Source organism: Brassica oleracea, chromosome C9 (genome assembly GCF_000695525.1).
Source record: "Brassica oleracea var. oleracea cultivar TO1000 chromosome C9, BOL, whole genome shotgun sequence".
NCBI lineage: Eukaryota > Viridiplantae > Streptophyta > Magnoliopsida > Brassicales > Brassicaceae > Brassica > Brassica oleracea.
In genome coordinates this window covers 46,308,681-46,323,270 of record NC_027756.1, presented here as the reverse complement: position 1 = coordinate 46,323,270, position 14,590 = coordinate 46,308,681, and the positions used below count along the sequence as shown (strand labels likewise).

The 14,590-nt window shown below is 37.4% G+C and overlaps 4 protein-coding genes across 6 annotated transcripts; 3 read left to right on the top strand and 1 right to left on the bottom strand.

The window, feature by feature from the left end:
- The first annotated feature begins 112 nt into the window (after positions 1 to 112).
- On the top strand, positions 113 to 3,105 carry LOC106319092 (probable feruloyl esterase A). Of its 2 annotated transcripts, none has more exons than XM_013757318.1 (11): positions 113 to 345; positions 437 to 509; positions 854 to 933; positions 1,064 to 1,129; positions 1,228 to 1,275; positions 1,365 to 1,432; positions 1,519 to 1,591; positions 1,672 to 1,836; positions 1,932 to 2,126; positions 2,301 to 2,392; positions 2,608 to 3,105. In XM_013757318.1, the coding sequence occupies exons 2-11, from the start codon at positions 440 to 442 to the stop codon at positions 2,816 to 2,818; spliced, it is 1,068 nt and encodes a 355-aa protein (XP_013612772.1). In that variant the 5' UTR covers positions 113 to 345; positions 437 to 439; the 3' UTR covers positions 2,819 to 3,105. The 2 variants fall into 2 exon arrangements, with proteins under 2 accessions (XP_013612772.1, XP_013612771.1); XM_013757317.1 differs by having other exon boundaries at positions 437 to 512.
- Positions 3,106 to 3,366: 261 nt separating this feature from the next.
- On the top strand, positions 3,367 to 6,259 carry LOC106319091 (probable feruloyl esterase A). Of its 2 annotated transcripts, none has more exons than XM_013757316.1 (11): positions 3,367 to 3,553; positions 3,730 to 3,802; positions 4,018 to 4,097; positions 4,301 to 4,366; positions 4,455 to 4,502; positions 4,593 to 4,660; positions 4,735 to 4,807; positions 4,890 to 5,054; positions 5,147 to 5,341; positions 5,472 to 5,563; positions 5,776 to 6,259. In XM_013757316.1, the coding sequence occupies exons 2-11, from the start codon at positions 3,733 to 3,735 to the stop codon at positions 5,990 to 5,992; spliced, it is 1,074 nt and encodes a 357-aa protein (XP_013612770.1). In that variant the 5' UTR covers positions 3,367 to 3,553; positions 3,730 to 3,732; the 3' UTR covers positions 5,993 to 6,259. The 2 variants fall into 2 exon arrangements, with proteins under 2 accessions (XP_013612770.1, XP_013612768.1); XM_013757314.1 differs by having other exon boundaries at positions 4,012 to 4,097.
- Positions 6,260 to 8,695: 2,436 nt separating this feature from the next.
- LOC106318280 (RING finger and CHY zinc finger domain-containing protein 1) lies at positions 8,696 to 11,388 on the top strand. The gene is made up of 12 exons (XM_013756185.1): positions 8,696 to 9,135; positions 9,422 to 9,509; positions 9,620 to 9,676; positions 9,761 to 9,793; positions 9,894 to 9,971; positions 10,066 to 10,109; positions 10,209 to 10,249; positions 10,353 to 10,435; positions 10,540 to 10,631; positions 10,723 to 10,792; positions 10,870 to 10,911; positions 11,006 to 11,388. The coding sequence occupies exons 1-12, from the start codon at positions 9,086 to 9,088 to the stop codon at positions 11,129 to 11,131; spliced, it is 804 nt and encodes a 267-aa protein (XP_013611639.1). The 5' UTR covers positions 8,696 to 9,085; the 3' UTR covers positions 11,132 to 11,388.
- LOC106318279 (divinyl chlorophyllide a 8-vinyl-reductase, chloroplastic) lies at positions 11,365 to 12,884 on the bottom strand. Its single transcript, XM_013756184.1, has one exon. It carries the CDS (start codon positions 12,756 to 12,758, stop codon positions 11,511 to 11,513), a length of 1,248 nt encoding a protein of 415 aa, XP_013611638.1. The 5' UTR covers positions 12,759 to 12,884; the 3' UTR covers positions 11,365 to 11,510.
- Positions 12,885 to 14,590: the final 1,706 nt, after the last annotated feature.

Sequence of the window (14,590 nt, the reverse complement as noted above, 5' to 3'; positions counted from 1 at the left end):
CTCAGAACTCGAATCTATGACACAAGCTACATCTGAAATTCCGATAATACCCTTGGTAAGAGGCCAAGACGCTTCTCTCCGACATCTTTGCGTATAAAGGATGAAAGTGGAATTTAAATTAAAAAAATGGTTCGTATGATCGTATCGCTTCGACGTTTCTTCCTCCTTCACCTTCTCCTTCGCGAGAGTCGTCATCGCATATCAATCACGCTCCTCCTATATAAGTCGCCGCTAATTTTATAGCCGGAGATAGTCTCCGATCATCGACCGATCGCTTGCTTTGATACTATTTTTTTTCGGGTTCTGAGATTCCTGGATTGGGTTACTAAAATCTCTTTATACAAGGTAAGCTGTTGTGATTATTTGCTTCCTAACTTGCTATGATTTAGCTCAATTTTCCGTGATTTTGAATTTGTGAATGTGGACCTTCTTGCAGAACATGGGACAAAAGAGATGGCTATTCTTGCTGGCAATTTTCGCTGTTCTTCTGGCATTTACAAGTGGAAGAGGTGGTAATGAAACTTCTGTAATGATTCTCTGTCTGTTTCCTTTCTGGGAATTTAAGTTGTGGGTTCTCCCTTTGAGTCTAGTTAAGATAATAAGCTTTGAATCTTAGGTGTAATGATAGTTAATTACATGTTCTGTGATGACTTTTTTTATTTCAAGTGGAACAAATCAATATATAAAGCATTAAGCATCAGATGCATAAGGGACCATGAAGATAAAAAATTAATGATTTCAAAGCCTTTTGATACGGCAATCTTGTGTACTTGATATATGAGCTGTGAGGCTATAAATGAGAGTTAAGAATGAAACAAGTGAATTTATGGTGACTTCTTTCTTCTAATTGCAGTTCTCAAGTTGAAGAGCGATGATGGTCAACATGTGTACAACCATACTCTCACTCTAACACTTGTGGAGTATGCTTCTGCGGTAAGCTACTATGGATGCGTAGCACTTGTCCTCGTGTTTTCATTTATAGTTGTCAAAGACTCGAAACTGTTAATAGTACTACTAGGGGAAAGAGAGTAAGCTGATGAATCAAGTTTGTTTATGTATGCAGGTCTATGTGTCTGATTTGACAGAACTATTCAACTGGACGTGTGAGAGATGCAATGGTTTGACAAAGGTATAGCCTTTGTTGAGGCAGATCACTGGTTGAAGCCACAGTATGTAAAAAACTTATAGCTCCAGTCGTGAATTCTGACGTGCTTTTGGATGGTGCAGGGTTTCGAAGTAATAGAGATAATATTTGACGTTGAGCATTGCCTACAGGTCTGTCGTGACATCATAAGCTACACCCGGACACAATGTCTTTAGTTGAACAGTTATTAATATCAGTAAGGTGTTACTTGTAACAACAGGCATATGTTGGTGTGGCAAAGGATTTGAATGCTATTATTATTGCATTCCGGGGAACTCAAGAACACAGGTATTATTCTCTGTCATTTGTAATCTAATAAGATACACATTTACCTAAACGTGGTTGATTGCTTAATCAGCTAAACATTTGTGCAGCATACAAAATTGGGTCTCCGATTTGTTCTGGAAACAGCTCGATCTAAATTACCCTGACATGCCAGATGCAATGGTACGCTTAAATGGCGAGTTTTGTCGTCAAGATTGTCATGTAGTAAGGTGGAATTTTTTAATACTTGTCTACGTTGGCAGGTGCACCATGGCTTTTATAGTGCTTATCACAATACAACTCTACGGCCCGCAGTTTTGGGTGCAGTACAACGAGCGAAGATATCCTATGGTGCGAACATCAACATCATTGTGACTGGTCATTCAATGGGAGGAGCCATGGCTGCCTTTTGTGGACTAGACCTAGTTGTAATCAAACTTAACTCTTAACCAAATTTTTATATATCTTATTGTTAAAGCTTTTGAAGTTGTTCATTGACTTTGATTTGGAATGTCAATCACAGGTAAATGAAGGAGAAGAAAACGTACAGGTGATGACATTTGGGCAACCTCGTGTTGGGAATGCGGCTTTTGCATCTTATTACAGTTTGCTTGTGCCTAACACCTTCAGGATCACGCATGAGCATGATATGGTTCCTCATCTACCTCCTTTCTATCATATTTTCCCTCAGAAAACATACCACCACTTCCCAACAGAGGTAACGTCGTTTTCTCAGTCCACTAGGTGTTCATCAGAATAACAGTTTTAGTATTAATCTACTTTGTGCAAAAAATCTGGACTAGGCAAGCGTTTTTTAAATGTCTCAGAATATAATTTCTCAGTCTGGTTTATTGACTGTCTGGAAGAACCGATGGTGTGTTTCGGTTTGCAGGTGTGGGTGAGAGATCTCGGTTTTTCGAGTCTAGTTCTTGCTAGTGTGGAGAAAGTTTGTGACAACACTGGTGAGGATCCTACATGCAGCAGGTAACGAGCAATCCCTCTAAACAGTTTGCTGATATAGTTCCATTGCGCGAGTAGAAACTTAGGATTTTTATTAACTACCCATCAAACCGGATCGATGACTATTGTTGGTCAGGAAACGTTACAAGATGGCTTATGTTTCATGTTCTAGCTGAGTCACCAGACATTTTTAATGCGGATGATCCCAGTATAATAATTGTTGATCCTTGTTGTTTCAGATCGGTGGTGGGGAATAGCATCTCTGACCATTTAAAGTACTTTGGGATAGATCTAAGGTGTGAGACGTGGAGACAATGCACAATAGTGATGAGCCACGAGATGGATAGATTCAGCAGGAAAGATTCAAAGGGTAACCTAGTAATGTCACGGACACTTCCTTCCACGACTGTTAACGAAACAGAAGCTCTACTCGAAAATGGTAATCTTTAAAGTCTAGAGGTGTCGGTGGGATAGAGTCTTTGTCAAGCAAAGTTTGAAAGGGAAGGTTTTGGGAGACTCATATGTGGAGAAAGAAGAATGGGTCGCTGTTTCTTTGTGGGGTCTAGAAAGAAAGTGTGTAGATAATAACAAAAGACTTTTGTAAATTAAAAGTCGTAGGGTGAATAGCATGTAACAATGTATAGTTGTAATTTTTAATTAAGTCGTAGGTTTAAATCCATGTTCACATTGTAATTGGATCCAAATATGTAATAATGTATATGGGATATTGATTGACATTTGGCTGATAAACTGTATAGTTTTGGTGTTTATCACTTACAAATTTATGGACAGAATGCAAGAAATAGCAAACCCGCTAGATGAGAAAGAGTGTTTTAGCAGATCTCAGTCCTAACTCCTAACTGCCAAATAAAGACGCAATCAAAACTGAAAAAAAATCATCATCGACCACGTAGTTCCGATAATACCCTTGACTCTTGATGATATCTAACACGCGTCGCCTCTTTCCCCTTTTGCGTATAAAGGACGAAACTGGAAATCAGATTTAAAATTAGAAAAAAACAAACGAATATTCGTATTTTCAGAGGCGTTTCTTCATTCGCGAATCGCAATCGCAATTATTCTCAGCCGAGGAGGAGAGGATTTAATCCCCGATCACTACTGTCCGTATTTATATCCATTCGTGCTTCTTTCGCTTTGCTTTGAACCTCAGTTTTTGTCTGGTTGGTGAGTTCTCTTGGGGCCTTTTACTCTAATAATCCTCGATTAGCTCGTTTCATAAGCTTTAACTGTTTTCCCCTTATAATTTAGCTTCAAAATCCTCCTTTGATTAGCTCAATTTTGCCGTTGATGAACGAACCATAGATTGATGTGGGTTGTGTATTATTGTCATTATGTTGCAGGAAATGGAACAAAAGAGATGGGTGTTCTTGCTGGCAATATTTGCTTGTCTTCTTTTCTTTTCACGCGGAAGAGGTAATAATGATTATTTGTATCTGTATGTTTCCTTTATAGGCTACTTCATTTTTCAGTTCTCTCTTTGTGTCTTTCCTAACTAAGATAATAAGCTAGTGAAGGGGTTGTTCATTAAAGGGGACATTTTTATTTATGTACTTGATAAATGAGACAAATGAAATTAAGACTGCAAAAATTGTGACTTTGTGGTGTAACCTTCTCTCTTTTAGTTGCAGTTCTCAAGTGGAAGACTGATGATGATTCACCTGTTTACAACCATACACTTGCCTTAACACTTGTTGAGTATACTTCTGCGGTAAGTTGATAGCGCAATTACTAACACTAATCAAAAAGGCCTTTAGCAACTTTGAATGCCATTTATCTCTATTGTTCTGCTAGATGAGAAAGGAATGTGTAACACTTGCGACTTCATTTATCGTTATTAGCACTACTGTAGAAGAGAGTTTATGCTGATAAAGTGCACCAGTATGGATGAATCAAGTTTGTTTATGTATGCAGGTCTATATGTCTGATTTGACAGAACTCTTCACTTGGACATGTGAAAGATGCAATGGTTTGACTAAGGTATCACATGTGTTTTTTTAAGCCACGGTATGCATAAATCTAGTAGCTGTAAGATCGGATATTCTAACGTTCTTTGAGGATGGTGCAGGGTTTCCAAGTAATAGAGATAATAGTTGACATTGAGCACTGCCTACAGGTCTGCCATGATATCTTAAGCTGTATGAGGATATGATGTTCTTTCATTGAACAAGTAATTGATATCAGCTCTTTTAACTTGTGACAACAGGGATATGTTGGGGTAGCAAAGGATTTGAATGCTATCGTCATTGCATTTCGGGGAACTCAAGAACACAGGTATCATTGTAGTCTAGAAGCTATTCCTTTTACCTAAACTTGGTTAATGCTTAATTAACTCAAAACATGTGCAGCATACAAAACTGGGTCTCAGATTTGTTCTGGAAACAGCTCGATCTAAATTACCCTGATATGCCAGATGCAATGGTAAGCTTTAACAAGCAAGCTTTTGTCATCTAGATTACCATTTAGTAAGGTGGAGTTATTTAGTGTTGTTCTACATTGGCAGGTTCACCATGGCTTCTATAGTGCTTATCACAATACAACGGTACGGCCTGCAGTTTTGGATGCAGTAAAACGAGCGAAGAACTTCTATGGAGAGAACATCAAGATCATGGTGACTGGTCATTCAATGGGAGGAGCCATGGCTGCCTTTTGTGGTCTAGACCTAGTTGTAATCATCCTTGACTTCAACTAAATTTCGTTATATCTTATTGTCATGTCCTGTGAAGTTGTTAATGACTTCTTTTGGGGTGTAAATCGCAGGTAAATGAAGGATACGAAAACGTACAGGTCATGACATTTGGGCAACCTCGTATTGGGAATGCGGCTTTTGCATCTTATTACAGTTTGCTTGTGCCTAACACCTTCCGGATCACGCATGACCGAGATATCGTTCCTCATCTGCCTCCTTTCTTTTATCTTTTCCCTCAGAAAACATACCACCACTTCCCAACAGAGGTAAACAGAGCCTTTTATTTTTTTTTATTTAGTTGTTCTCAGTGTCTTCTGTCTACCTTTGATGTTCATCAGAGTAACAGCTTTGAGATCTTTATCCAAACATTTGGTAATAGTGTGTTTCGGGTTGCAGGTGTGGGTGAGAGATCTCAGTGTTTTGAAAATTGTTCGTTTTGGTATTGAGAAAGTTTGTGACAACACCGGTGAAGATCCTACATGCTGCAGGTAACTAACTATTATAATCTTGGTGGTCCGCAATAGTCGAAACATAAGATCATTATTGACTACAAAGCTCAACCCGAGCGATGACATGGCTTATGTTACATAACCTTTTTACTGGAATATATACAACATGACTTTTGTGTCATGTTTTCACTTGGTTAGAGGACAGTTTTAACATGAAATATAGTATAACTTGTTCGCTTTTGTTGTTTCAGATCGGTAATGGGAAGTAGCATATCCGACCATTTAACCTACTTTGGGGTAGAGATGATGTGTGAGACATGGAGACAATGCAGCATAGTGATGGGTCGTGAAGTAGAGAGTTACAGCAGAAGAGATTCAAAGGGCAACATATTCCTGTCCCGGATAGATCCTTCCCCGGAGGTAACTGAAACGAAAACTCTATCCACAACCGGAGTCTCCAGTATTTAGGAGCTGGTTGATGAGAGTGTTGAGCAAGAGTGCTTGCTTGAAAATGAGAGGTTGGGAAATTCAGAGGTGGAGGAAGAAGAAGGTTCTTTGATTCTTTGCGGTCGTGTAAGATAGTGTACAGATAATAATCAAGGCGTTGTAAATAGGAATCCATTATCTCATGGATATTGGACACAACTATGTAAATATAAAATGTGTATGGATGGATATCCAATTTCTCTAGATAGTGAATTTATGTGTTATATGTAATATTATGTTCAGTGTTCACTGCTTTTTGAGCTCCGAAGCGATGAATGCGTTATCTTATCTGCATGCTTTGGCTGATTTACGAATTGACAGTTCTGGTTGTAAACAACTCTGGTTGTGAAAGTATATTCCTTTTTATCAATGATTTCGTTGTTGTTGGTATTTTTTAATTTAGATCTAACACAATAAAAAACAAAACAAAAGGTCTTTGACACAAATTACCTCAAATGTGTGTTGGCCTAGAAGGGGCTAAGATTATGACAGCAACCAAACCAAGATAAATTGATTTATCAAAGCACGTAAATGTCAACACCACCGTTGCTTAATTAGGTTGAGGAAACTGCACCAACTGCTTCTAATTATGGAATAGAAACTTAGTTTTGAGAAGGCTAATATAGTACAATAATTCATATTTTGACCGTCTCTGGCCTGTAGCTAATGATCTCATTAAAAAAAATTGCATTTTATTTCACATACGTGTTAATTTTTTAACAGCAAAGTATTTGACGTATATTATTACTCACCTTGGATTGTTTTAAAGGCAAATCTTCAAAATAGCACATTTCTAAGTTTATATCACAAAAATAGCACTTAAAAACTAAAATGACCAAAATAGCATTTTATCTTTTGAAAAATTTAAATTTTTTTATTTTTCAAAATTTGAAATCTTATCCCAAAAACCTCACTTCTCAACTCTAAACCCTAAACCTAAACTCTAAACCCTAAACCCTAAACTCTAAACCCTAAACCTCACCCCTTGAATGCTATTTTTGTGACTTTTGGCTTTGAATGCTAGTTTGGGAACAAAAAATTGATCTAGTGCTATTTTGGTCGCTTTTCTCTTGTTTTAATTGGTTGAAAGCTAATAGTATTATAAGCTTCATGTACAGAAGCATTTTCCAAGATTTTGTAACTTTGTAAGTATATATTAAAGAAAAGGGATGGAGATCTGAATGTCAAGTGGCCTGCATGTATGATGGTAAGATGTACACGAAACGAATATATTGTAGCCTTTTACTAACATTATCCACATCCCACGTTATTTATAGTCTTTTTTAAGTTTAGCCCATGATTTTAAAACTAAAGCTGTTTGTAATCTTGTTATACCGGAGATATTTGAACCTGTTAAATTGTTTTTTCTCCAGTATAAAGCTCGAAACACACTAGACAGGAATTTATTAAAATGCAATTAATTTTTGTGTAATTTTGAAATGAAGCATATCAAAAGGTGTTGATTTAGAAATCCCCGCAATTCGAGTATATTTTATCTCTATAAGTTATTTCCGTTTTTAGAAATAGTGATATATTAAGATGGACAAGCTCGTGGTACCACCACGTGGTCCAATGGGTTTGGTGGGGGCAATGTAACTGACTCAAGCAACGACTTGACCCTTTTTTTTTATTGCAAGATGCAACTCTCGCCATTGCCAAAAAAATGATCAATCATATACTCTTTTGTATTCGCAAAAGCCTAAAAATCCCCCGCACTATATCTATGTCTGCGAAGTGATTTTGCCACATATATTCTCTACGATCAATTTCACAAAACAAATATGACATGACTACTGAAATTGATGACATGATTTCCAGAAAAAATATGACATGAATAATTTTATTTAATGTTGATTTATAACTTTGACAAACTTATTAGAATATGATAATAATTCATATATTACATTTAACATTGTATTTCTTTTTGGTAAACTTTTTTAAATATGTTAATAGCTCATACATCATCTATAAAATAAATATATTCATATATAACATTTCAAATTTCGAAATATTATTATTTTTATATAATTATACAATTTGTATTACTAAAGCTTTCACAAATTTCTACATTTTAAAAAAAAATTAAATATCTAATCGTAAGATCATTAGTTTCTTATATATCTACAAAATTTATAAATATTGTTTAGGCTAAAATTTTGATAATTATATAATTTTATATCATTTTTATTAGTTTTATACAAATTGATTTAATATATATCAAATCTATATTAAAATATTAGTAAGAAAATAGTAAAATCTATAATAGAAAAACACCTAGTTGTCTATGAATAAGTATCAGGTGTCTTATTATTGTATTTTAAAAAATCTTATTAATATTGGCTAAAATATTATACAAATCGGATATTAAATAAAATTATTTTTTGGAAACATGTATAGAAATTGTAATCACCAACTTTAGTCTTCCAAAAACTCCAATTTGTAAACAAATAGGTCATTTACTATCATTCTGCTAATATTACACAATTTACAAAGAAAATACATGTATTTTATATTAGAAAAGCACTGGGAAATAAATAGAAAATTGTCTGTTATATAACCGATGTAGAAATGTGATTGGTCAATAAATAGGCGCGCTCTCTGTTGCGTTGCGGTTGGATCCACGTCATCCATCTCCTTCACCACCTTCTCCACCTTCTCCACCTTATCTCTCTCCATTAAATCATTCTCTTCTTTAAAGCTACCAGGCTTATAACAAGATTCACAAGGAGAGAGAGAGAAAAAGAAAATAAAGCGAAAAGATCCAAAGGCTTTATTTCTTTCTCTCTTTCATTTCATCAAAAATAGGAAGATTGAAGAACTGTGTGTTCATCTTCTTCGATAAAAACAAGACCGTGGTGGGGTCTCTTTTTTGCATTCCTGGCCTTGCGATTCCGATAAAAACCATCGGATTCAAAAGCCCATTCAATCCCAATCCAAATCCAAATCCACTTGTTCTTCGCATAATATATAGATAGATAGATAGAGAGAGAGAGAGAGAGAGAGAGAGTTACCTACCTTATAGCCATCTATCTCTATCTCTTTCTCTCTCTGTCGGCTTTGTCCCCTCCTGTTCTCATGGAAGCCTCACCCAATGATCGTCTTCATTTTGGCGTAATGGCTTTCGGGTAAAAACATCTCCTCTGTTTCTATTTGTGTCTGCTTCATCAGATCAATGTTTCCTTGTTTGTGTGTCTTCATCTTCGTTGGTCCACGAAGATTTTAATTTGAAGCTCTAAATCATAAAGTTTCTACCTTTTTCCACATCTGATTCATGGGTATTCGTCAGTTTTTAGCATCTGAACCCAATCGCTTCGTCCTTTTGTTTGTCTGCTCGAAACCATAGTAGATCTGTCTCGATCCATGAAACCGTATCTGATCCATGTAGATCGTTTCTGATTCCATGTGTAATAGGTGCGACCATTACAATAGGAGATGCCAAATCAGAGCTCCATGTTGCAACGAAGTCTTCCCTTGTCGCCATTGTCACAACGAGAGCACTGTATATTCTCTCAATCCTCACCCATCTTTATTACAGTTTTAAAATTAGTTCCCTGTTATGTCCTAACCGTAAATTGAACAATCCTTTTTCTAATCTATTTGGGTGTTCAGAGCACATTGCGCAATATCTATGACCGTCACGAGCTTGTTCGTCAAGATGTTAAACAAGTACGACAACATCCTCTTAGTTGAATTATGTGATCTCAACAAGTTCGTGTTTTTTTTCTTCTAATTTTGGGGTTTTTTTTCCAGGTGATTTGCTCCGTTTGCGATACAGAGCAGCCGGTAACTCTCTCGTCATTCTTATGAGTTATGATGATCACACGCTTATCAGTATAGCTCGCGTGTGACATTTTGGGTTTTGTTTCAATGTTGTTTTATACAGGTAGCTCAAGTTTGCACCAACTGTGGTGTCAACATGGGAGAATACTTTTGCGATATCTGCAAGTTCTATGATGACAATGTAAAGAAAGTTTATTTCTTGTACATATGTTTGAATCTGTCTTCCTTGGAGGTATTTGATTCTGATCATTAGCTCATGTGTTGTCCTGATTCAGACTGCAAAGGAACAGTTCCATTGTGATGACTGTGGAATTTGCAGGTTAGAATCTTTCTTCTTCATACAATGCAATATAGTTTATGTTCCTGGCTCGTAAGGCGTGATTCGTTAAAAGCTGTGTGATGTCTTTGTGTGTTGCAGAGTTGGTGGGCGTGAGAACTTCTTCCATTGCAAGAAGTGTGGTAAACTTCAAAGCAGCAAGCTTTTCCTTTTTCTGCCTCAGCCAAAGACAATCAAGTGTTGATTGGCTCATGAAGTTATTATATGTTTCTTTCTTGCTTTCAGGATCTTGTTATGCGATTGGCCTGCGCAACAACCATCGCTGCGTTGAGGATTCAATGCGGCATCACTGTCCCATTTGTTACGAGGTACTGTATGTTTGTTTAAGGCTTTTGACTTTTCAGCAAAACATATGGTTGTTTTAGCAAATTGTGTGCTAGTGAGTAATGAAGATACTTTGTTCCTGTTGCAGTATCTCTTTGACTCTCTTAAAGACACAACAGTGATGAAATGCGGACACACAATGCACTTTGAATGCTATCATGAGATGCTCAAGCGTGACAAGTAATCTACACTTTTAATTCTAATCATCACTATTTAAAACCTTATGGTTGATTGTGTTAGTTCTTGAACTTGTGAGATATTTTCTGCGTAGATTTTGTTGTCCGATTTGCTCGAGGTCAGTGATTGATATGTCCAAAACATGGCAGAGAATGGATGAAGAGGTTAGTTTAAAATACATTGTTGACTAAAGCATATCTCAGACTGAAACATATCAATCTTTACTCATTGGTTTTCTTAGATTGAAGCTACTTCTATGCCTTCAGATTACCGCGACAAGAAGGTAAATAATTTTATCTTTTTCTCCCTAACACGAAGCTCAATCAAAACCAGGAGCATTTTAAAGTTAAACTGACAAGACTGCGGAATTTGAGTAGGTTTGGATACTGTGCAACGACTGTAACGACACAACAGAAGTAAACTTCCATATAATCGGTCAGAAATGTGGACATTGTAGATCTTACAACACCAGAGCCGTTGGACCTCCTGTTCTTCCTCAGTGACCAAACCAAACATCTTTATCACTTATTGCCGCCACCAGAAAAGCAACCAAGAACTTCTTGTTGCAAAACAAAGATTGTTGATCAATATGATTATTATTGGTCTCAAAAGCAAAGACTCACATTTGTCATCTTCATGATTCTTTTTGTTGTTGTCCTTATATGATTATATGTTTATTACCTACCATTTATATTTGCGTGTGAGAAAGCCAGGATAATGTATAATATACATATTCTTGATCCAGGAAAATTACCTGTGATATATGATGTTTTATAACTGTTACTTGGATCAACAAATCTCTCAGATTCACAGACTTTATAATCTCAACAGCTAACAACACTCAACACAGCTCAAACTCATTAGCATAAAAACTTCTCCCCACTAGAAGAACTGTTCACCAAGCTCCTGACCAGCCATCCCTTCTCTAACAACCTTCTCAAAGAAGTCCTCAAGCGTATCCTTCCCATAGCTCGGAGTCTTCTCCTCACTATACTCCCCAGTCTCCGGATCAAGAATCAACATACTCTCCGCAGCATAGTACCTCCCAATCTTCCCAAACTCAGCAGCCTCCGCAACACTAGGAAACACCTTCGCCACACCATCAAGCACCCCAATCACAAAGTCCATAATCTCAATAGGAACTTTCAGAAACTTAGGCTCTCTCCCAAGTATCCTAAACAGAATCTCTCCTTGCTCCAAAGGCGTCAGCGCCTTCCCAGGCCCACCGATGGGCAGAACCTTATTGATCTTGCTCTCTTCCAAGACACAGTCCGCTATGAACGAAGCTAAATCCTCCTCGCTGATGGGTTTGCAAGCGCAGAGCTTCCCGTCTCCGAACATCACGTAAGGCTTCCCGTCTTTGACGATGTCCACCTGTCCGCCTAAGCTCTTGAAGAACGCCGTCGGTCTCACGATGCTGTACGTAAAGGTGGAGTCTTGAAGCTCCATAAGCTCTGCTTCGAACTTGAGCTTGGCTCGTTGAAACTCCAGGAGAGGCTTCTGCACGCAGATGGCGGAGAGGAGGACGAAGTGTTTCGCGCCGAACTTTTTGCCGGCGAGGAGACTGTTCTTGGTAGCTTCGTAGTCGATCTTCCACGAGTCTTTGATGCCTCCGTTGCGGCTAGCGAGGCAGGAGACGACGACGTCGATACCTAGGCCTAGAGTCTCCACGGATCGCTCGAGGGAAGCTAGATCGGTGACGTCTGAGAAACAGACGTTAGCGCCTTGGAGCTGTTTTAAAGTCGCTTCTTTGTCGTTTTTGCCTCTGACGCCGCTCTTCTCTCTGGCCACGGCGATCACGTTGAAGCCTCTTTTGACGAGCTCTTGAACCACGAATCTGCCTATGTACCCGGTGGAGCCGACGACTAGAATGTTAACCTCGCTGGGGATTTTGTTCCTGAAGGTGGAGGAGGAAGAAGAAGAAGAAGACGATGTATCGATCTCTGAGGTTCCAAGAGATGAAACTGGTTCGGGTCTTGATCTTGTCAGCCTGAGATTTGAGTTGGAAGCGAGAGGGAATGAGTTTAATTGCTGAGATCGTGAGAGGAGTTTGGAATCTCTGAGGAAGGTTTTGGGTTTGGGTGTGTAGGAATAGGAAGCGAAGACGTTGAAGGGAGAAGAAAGTGCCATCCTTTAGAGGTTATGTACAATGCTGCTTCGATGAGAAAGTGCGAGAAAGTGAAGGGAAGTTATTCAGAGAGACGATGTGAGAGCCATTGGTTGTATCCACTGGATAACTCTCCTTTGATCTTCTTCTTCATCCTCAAACACATAAACAAGTTAATTTTCAAAAAAGCCCTTATTTTTTACTTTCTTTTTAATTTAACCCCAATAGTTTGTTGTATGGTTGACTTTCTGATCCAGTAATTTTGATAAAAGAAGAGAGAAGTTAAAAACAATTTACTCAAAACAACTTATTCATTAGTAGTGATCACTAATCAAGAGCCACACATACATGTATGTATAAAAGAAGAAATCTTTCTGTGCTTGTGATCTGATATATAGATGGTATACTTGTTGAAGGTTGGTCAACGGCACCGAACAACACGAACGGCAGTACGGCGTTCGTTGGAGGTGCAGACGGCCATGAGAGAGAGACAGACGACTAGCATGATGAGGAGATGTGTTAGTAAACTCGAACTACTGTCGTCACCCCCACCACCACAAGCCGCAGACATGCACATCCCACCCATTCTTCTTGTGTCCTTAAGACCAGATGATATAAGGTCAGATGGTGAATTGAGAATGGTGAGGATAGTAGATGAATTGTTAGATGAGAAGGGTCTGTCTTTAATGAGTTTTTGATTGGTACTATGCTTTTTAAAATGGTTTTTGTTGGACTTGTTTACGCCAACTTCGTGTATTAAATATGTATAAACCTATGTTTTAATATGTTTACCTATTTTGATGGTCCGTAGACTTAATGTGTGTTAATCCTCTTGTCAATGTATATTACTAGACAACATGATGTTTTTTTAATGTTTTGCAATATATGAAATTTACTTGATCAAGTAATTATGTTTGAAAATGATGATTAAACTCTTGGTCTTCGATATATATGTTCTATGATTTTTTTTTTTCTTAAAATTGACACTTTTGGTTATAAAGCAAATTTTATATTTTCTTGGCTAAATTGACTACTGATTGTCAAGTTTCGGTGGTAGACGGAACAATTGTTTAATTTCTGAAGAAATGTTTAAATATGGATCCTTTTTTTTTTTGATCAACAAATATGGATCCTTTAAATATCATCAAAGTAGGTTCCGACGTTCAACAGGATGATCGTGTTATATAGTCTTTTAAATAGTTTCGGCCGTGAATGCGACTTAGGTGTGGAATTTGGGCTTGATTATTTAAGTCTTGGGCTTGGATTGAGATATCTAAAATACCATTTGACCCAATGATTCACGCCCTGCAGGAAATAAATTGGAAATGTTGTACATATGTTCAAATCTGGAAAAATCATATGATCTTTCAACTAAAGATTATATAAGATTGCATATAACTTTACAAACTGAAAGTACATATTGAGAAGTGAAAAGTTCAAACTGAAAGTATAACAATCAATTGATGCGTCACGAAACCTACGTAGATTTGTTTCTAAAATGTTAACGTGTTATAGTTGGACATTAATTATTTGATTAAACAAATCAGTTTTAGATACTTTTGATGAAATTAGTTATGATAATTATAAAGCAAAGGTTCAGAAAAGGCTAGTCGTATACGCATCGTCAAGTGGCAAGTGGCAAGTGGCAAGTGGGAAGAAATTGATACTTGGTTCCAAATGTTTCAAACTCAGAGTAGACCTATAATCCACCCAACACGCCCCAAAGATCAAAAACTTTTCATCTGTCCCCAAAGGCCAACTTCCTGTGTTTAGGTCTGTCTAATGGTGATACGTAAAGGGCCACGACACGTTCTTTTTTGCATTTTTCAAATGATGAGAAAAAGTTATTAAAATT

Bases quoted from the DNA above. Each gene is read 5' to 3' on its own strand.
- LOC106318280 (XM_013756185.1), top strand. From the start codon at position 9,086: ATGGAAGCCTCACCCAATGATCGTCTTCATTTTGGCGTAATGGCTTTC. The intron at 9,136-9,421 runs GTAAAAACATCT...CATGTGTAATAG, and splicing joins TTTGGCGTAATGGCTTTCGG to GTGCGACCATTACAATAGGA. The intron at 10,793-10,869 runs GTTAGTTTAAAA...TGGTTTTCTTAG, and splicing joins GGCAGAGAATGGATGAAGAG to ATTGAAGCTACTTCTATGCC.
- LOC106319092 (XM_013757317.1), top strand. From the start codon at position 440: ATGGGACAAAAGAGATGGCTATTCTTGCTGGCAATTTTCGCTGTTCTT. The intron at 1,130-1,227 runs GTATAGCCTTTG...TGGATGGTGCAG, and splicing joins GATGCAATGGTTTGACAAAG to GGTTTCGAAGTAATAGAGAT. The intron at 1,433-1,518 runs GTATTATTCTCT...ACATTTGTGCAG, and splicing joins CGGGGAACTCAAGAACACAG to CATACAAAATTGGGTCTCCG.
- LOC106318279 (XM_013756184.1), bottom strand. From the start codon at position 12,758: ATGGCACTTTCTTCTCCCTTCAACGTCTTCGCTTCCTATTCCTACACA.
- LOC106319091 (XM_013757314.1), top strand. From the start codon at position 3,733: ATGGAACAAAAGAGATGGGTGTTCTTGCTGGCAATATTTGCTTGTCTT. The intron at 4,367-4,454 runs GTATCACATGTG...AGGATGGTGCAG, and splicing joins GATGCAATGGTTTGACTAAG to GGTTTCCAAGTAATAGAGAT. The intron at 4,661-4,734 runs GTATCATTGTAG...AAACATGTGCAG, and splicing joins CGGGGAACTCAAGAACACAG to CATACAAAACTGGGTCTCAG.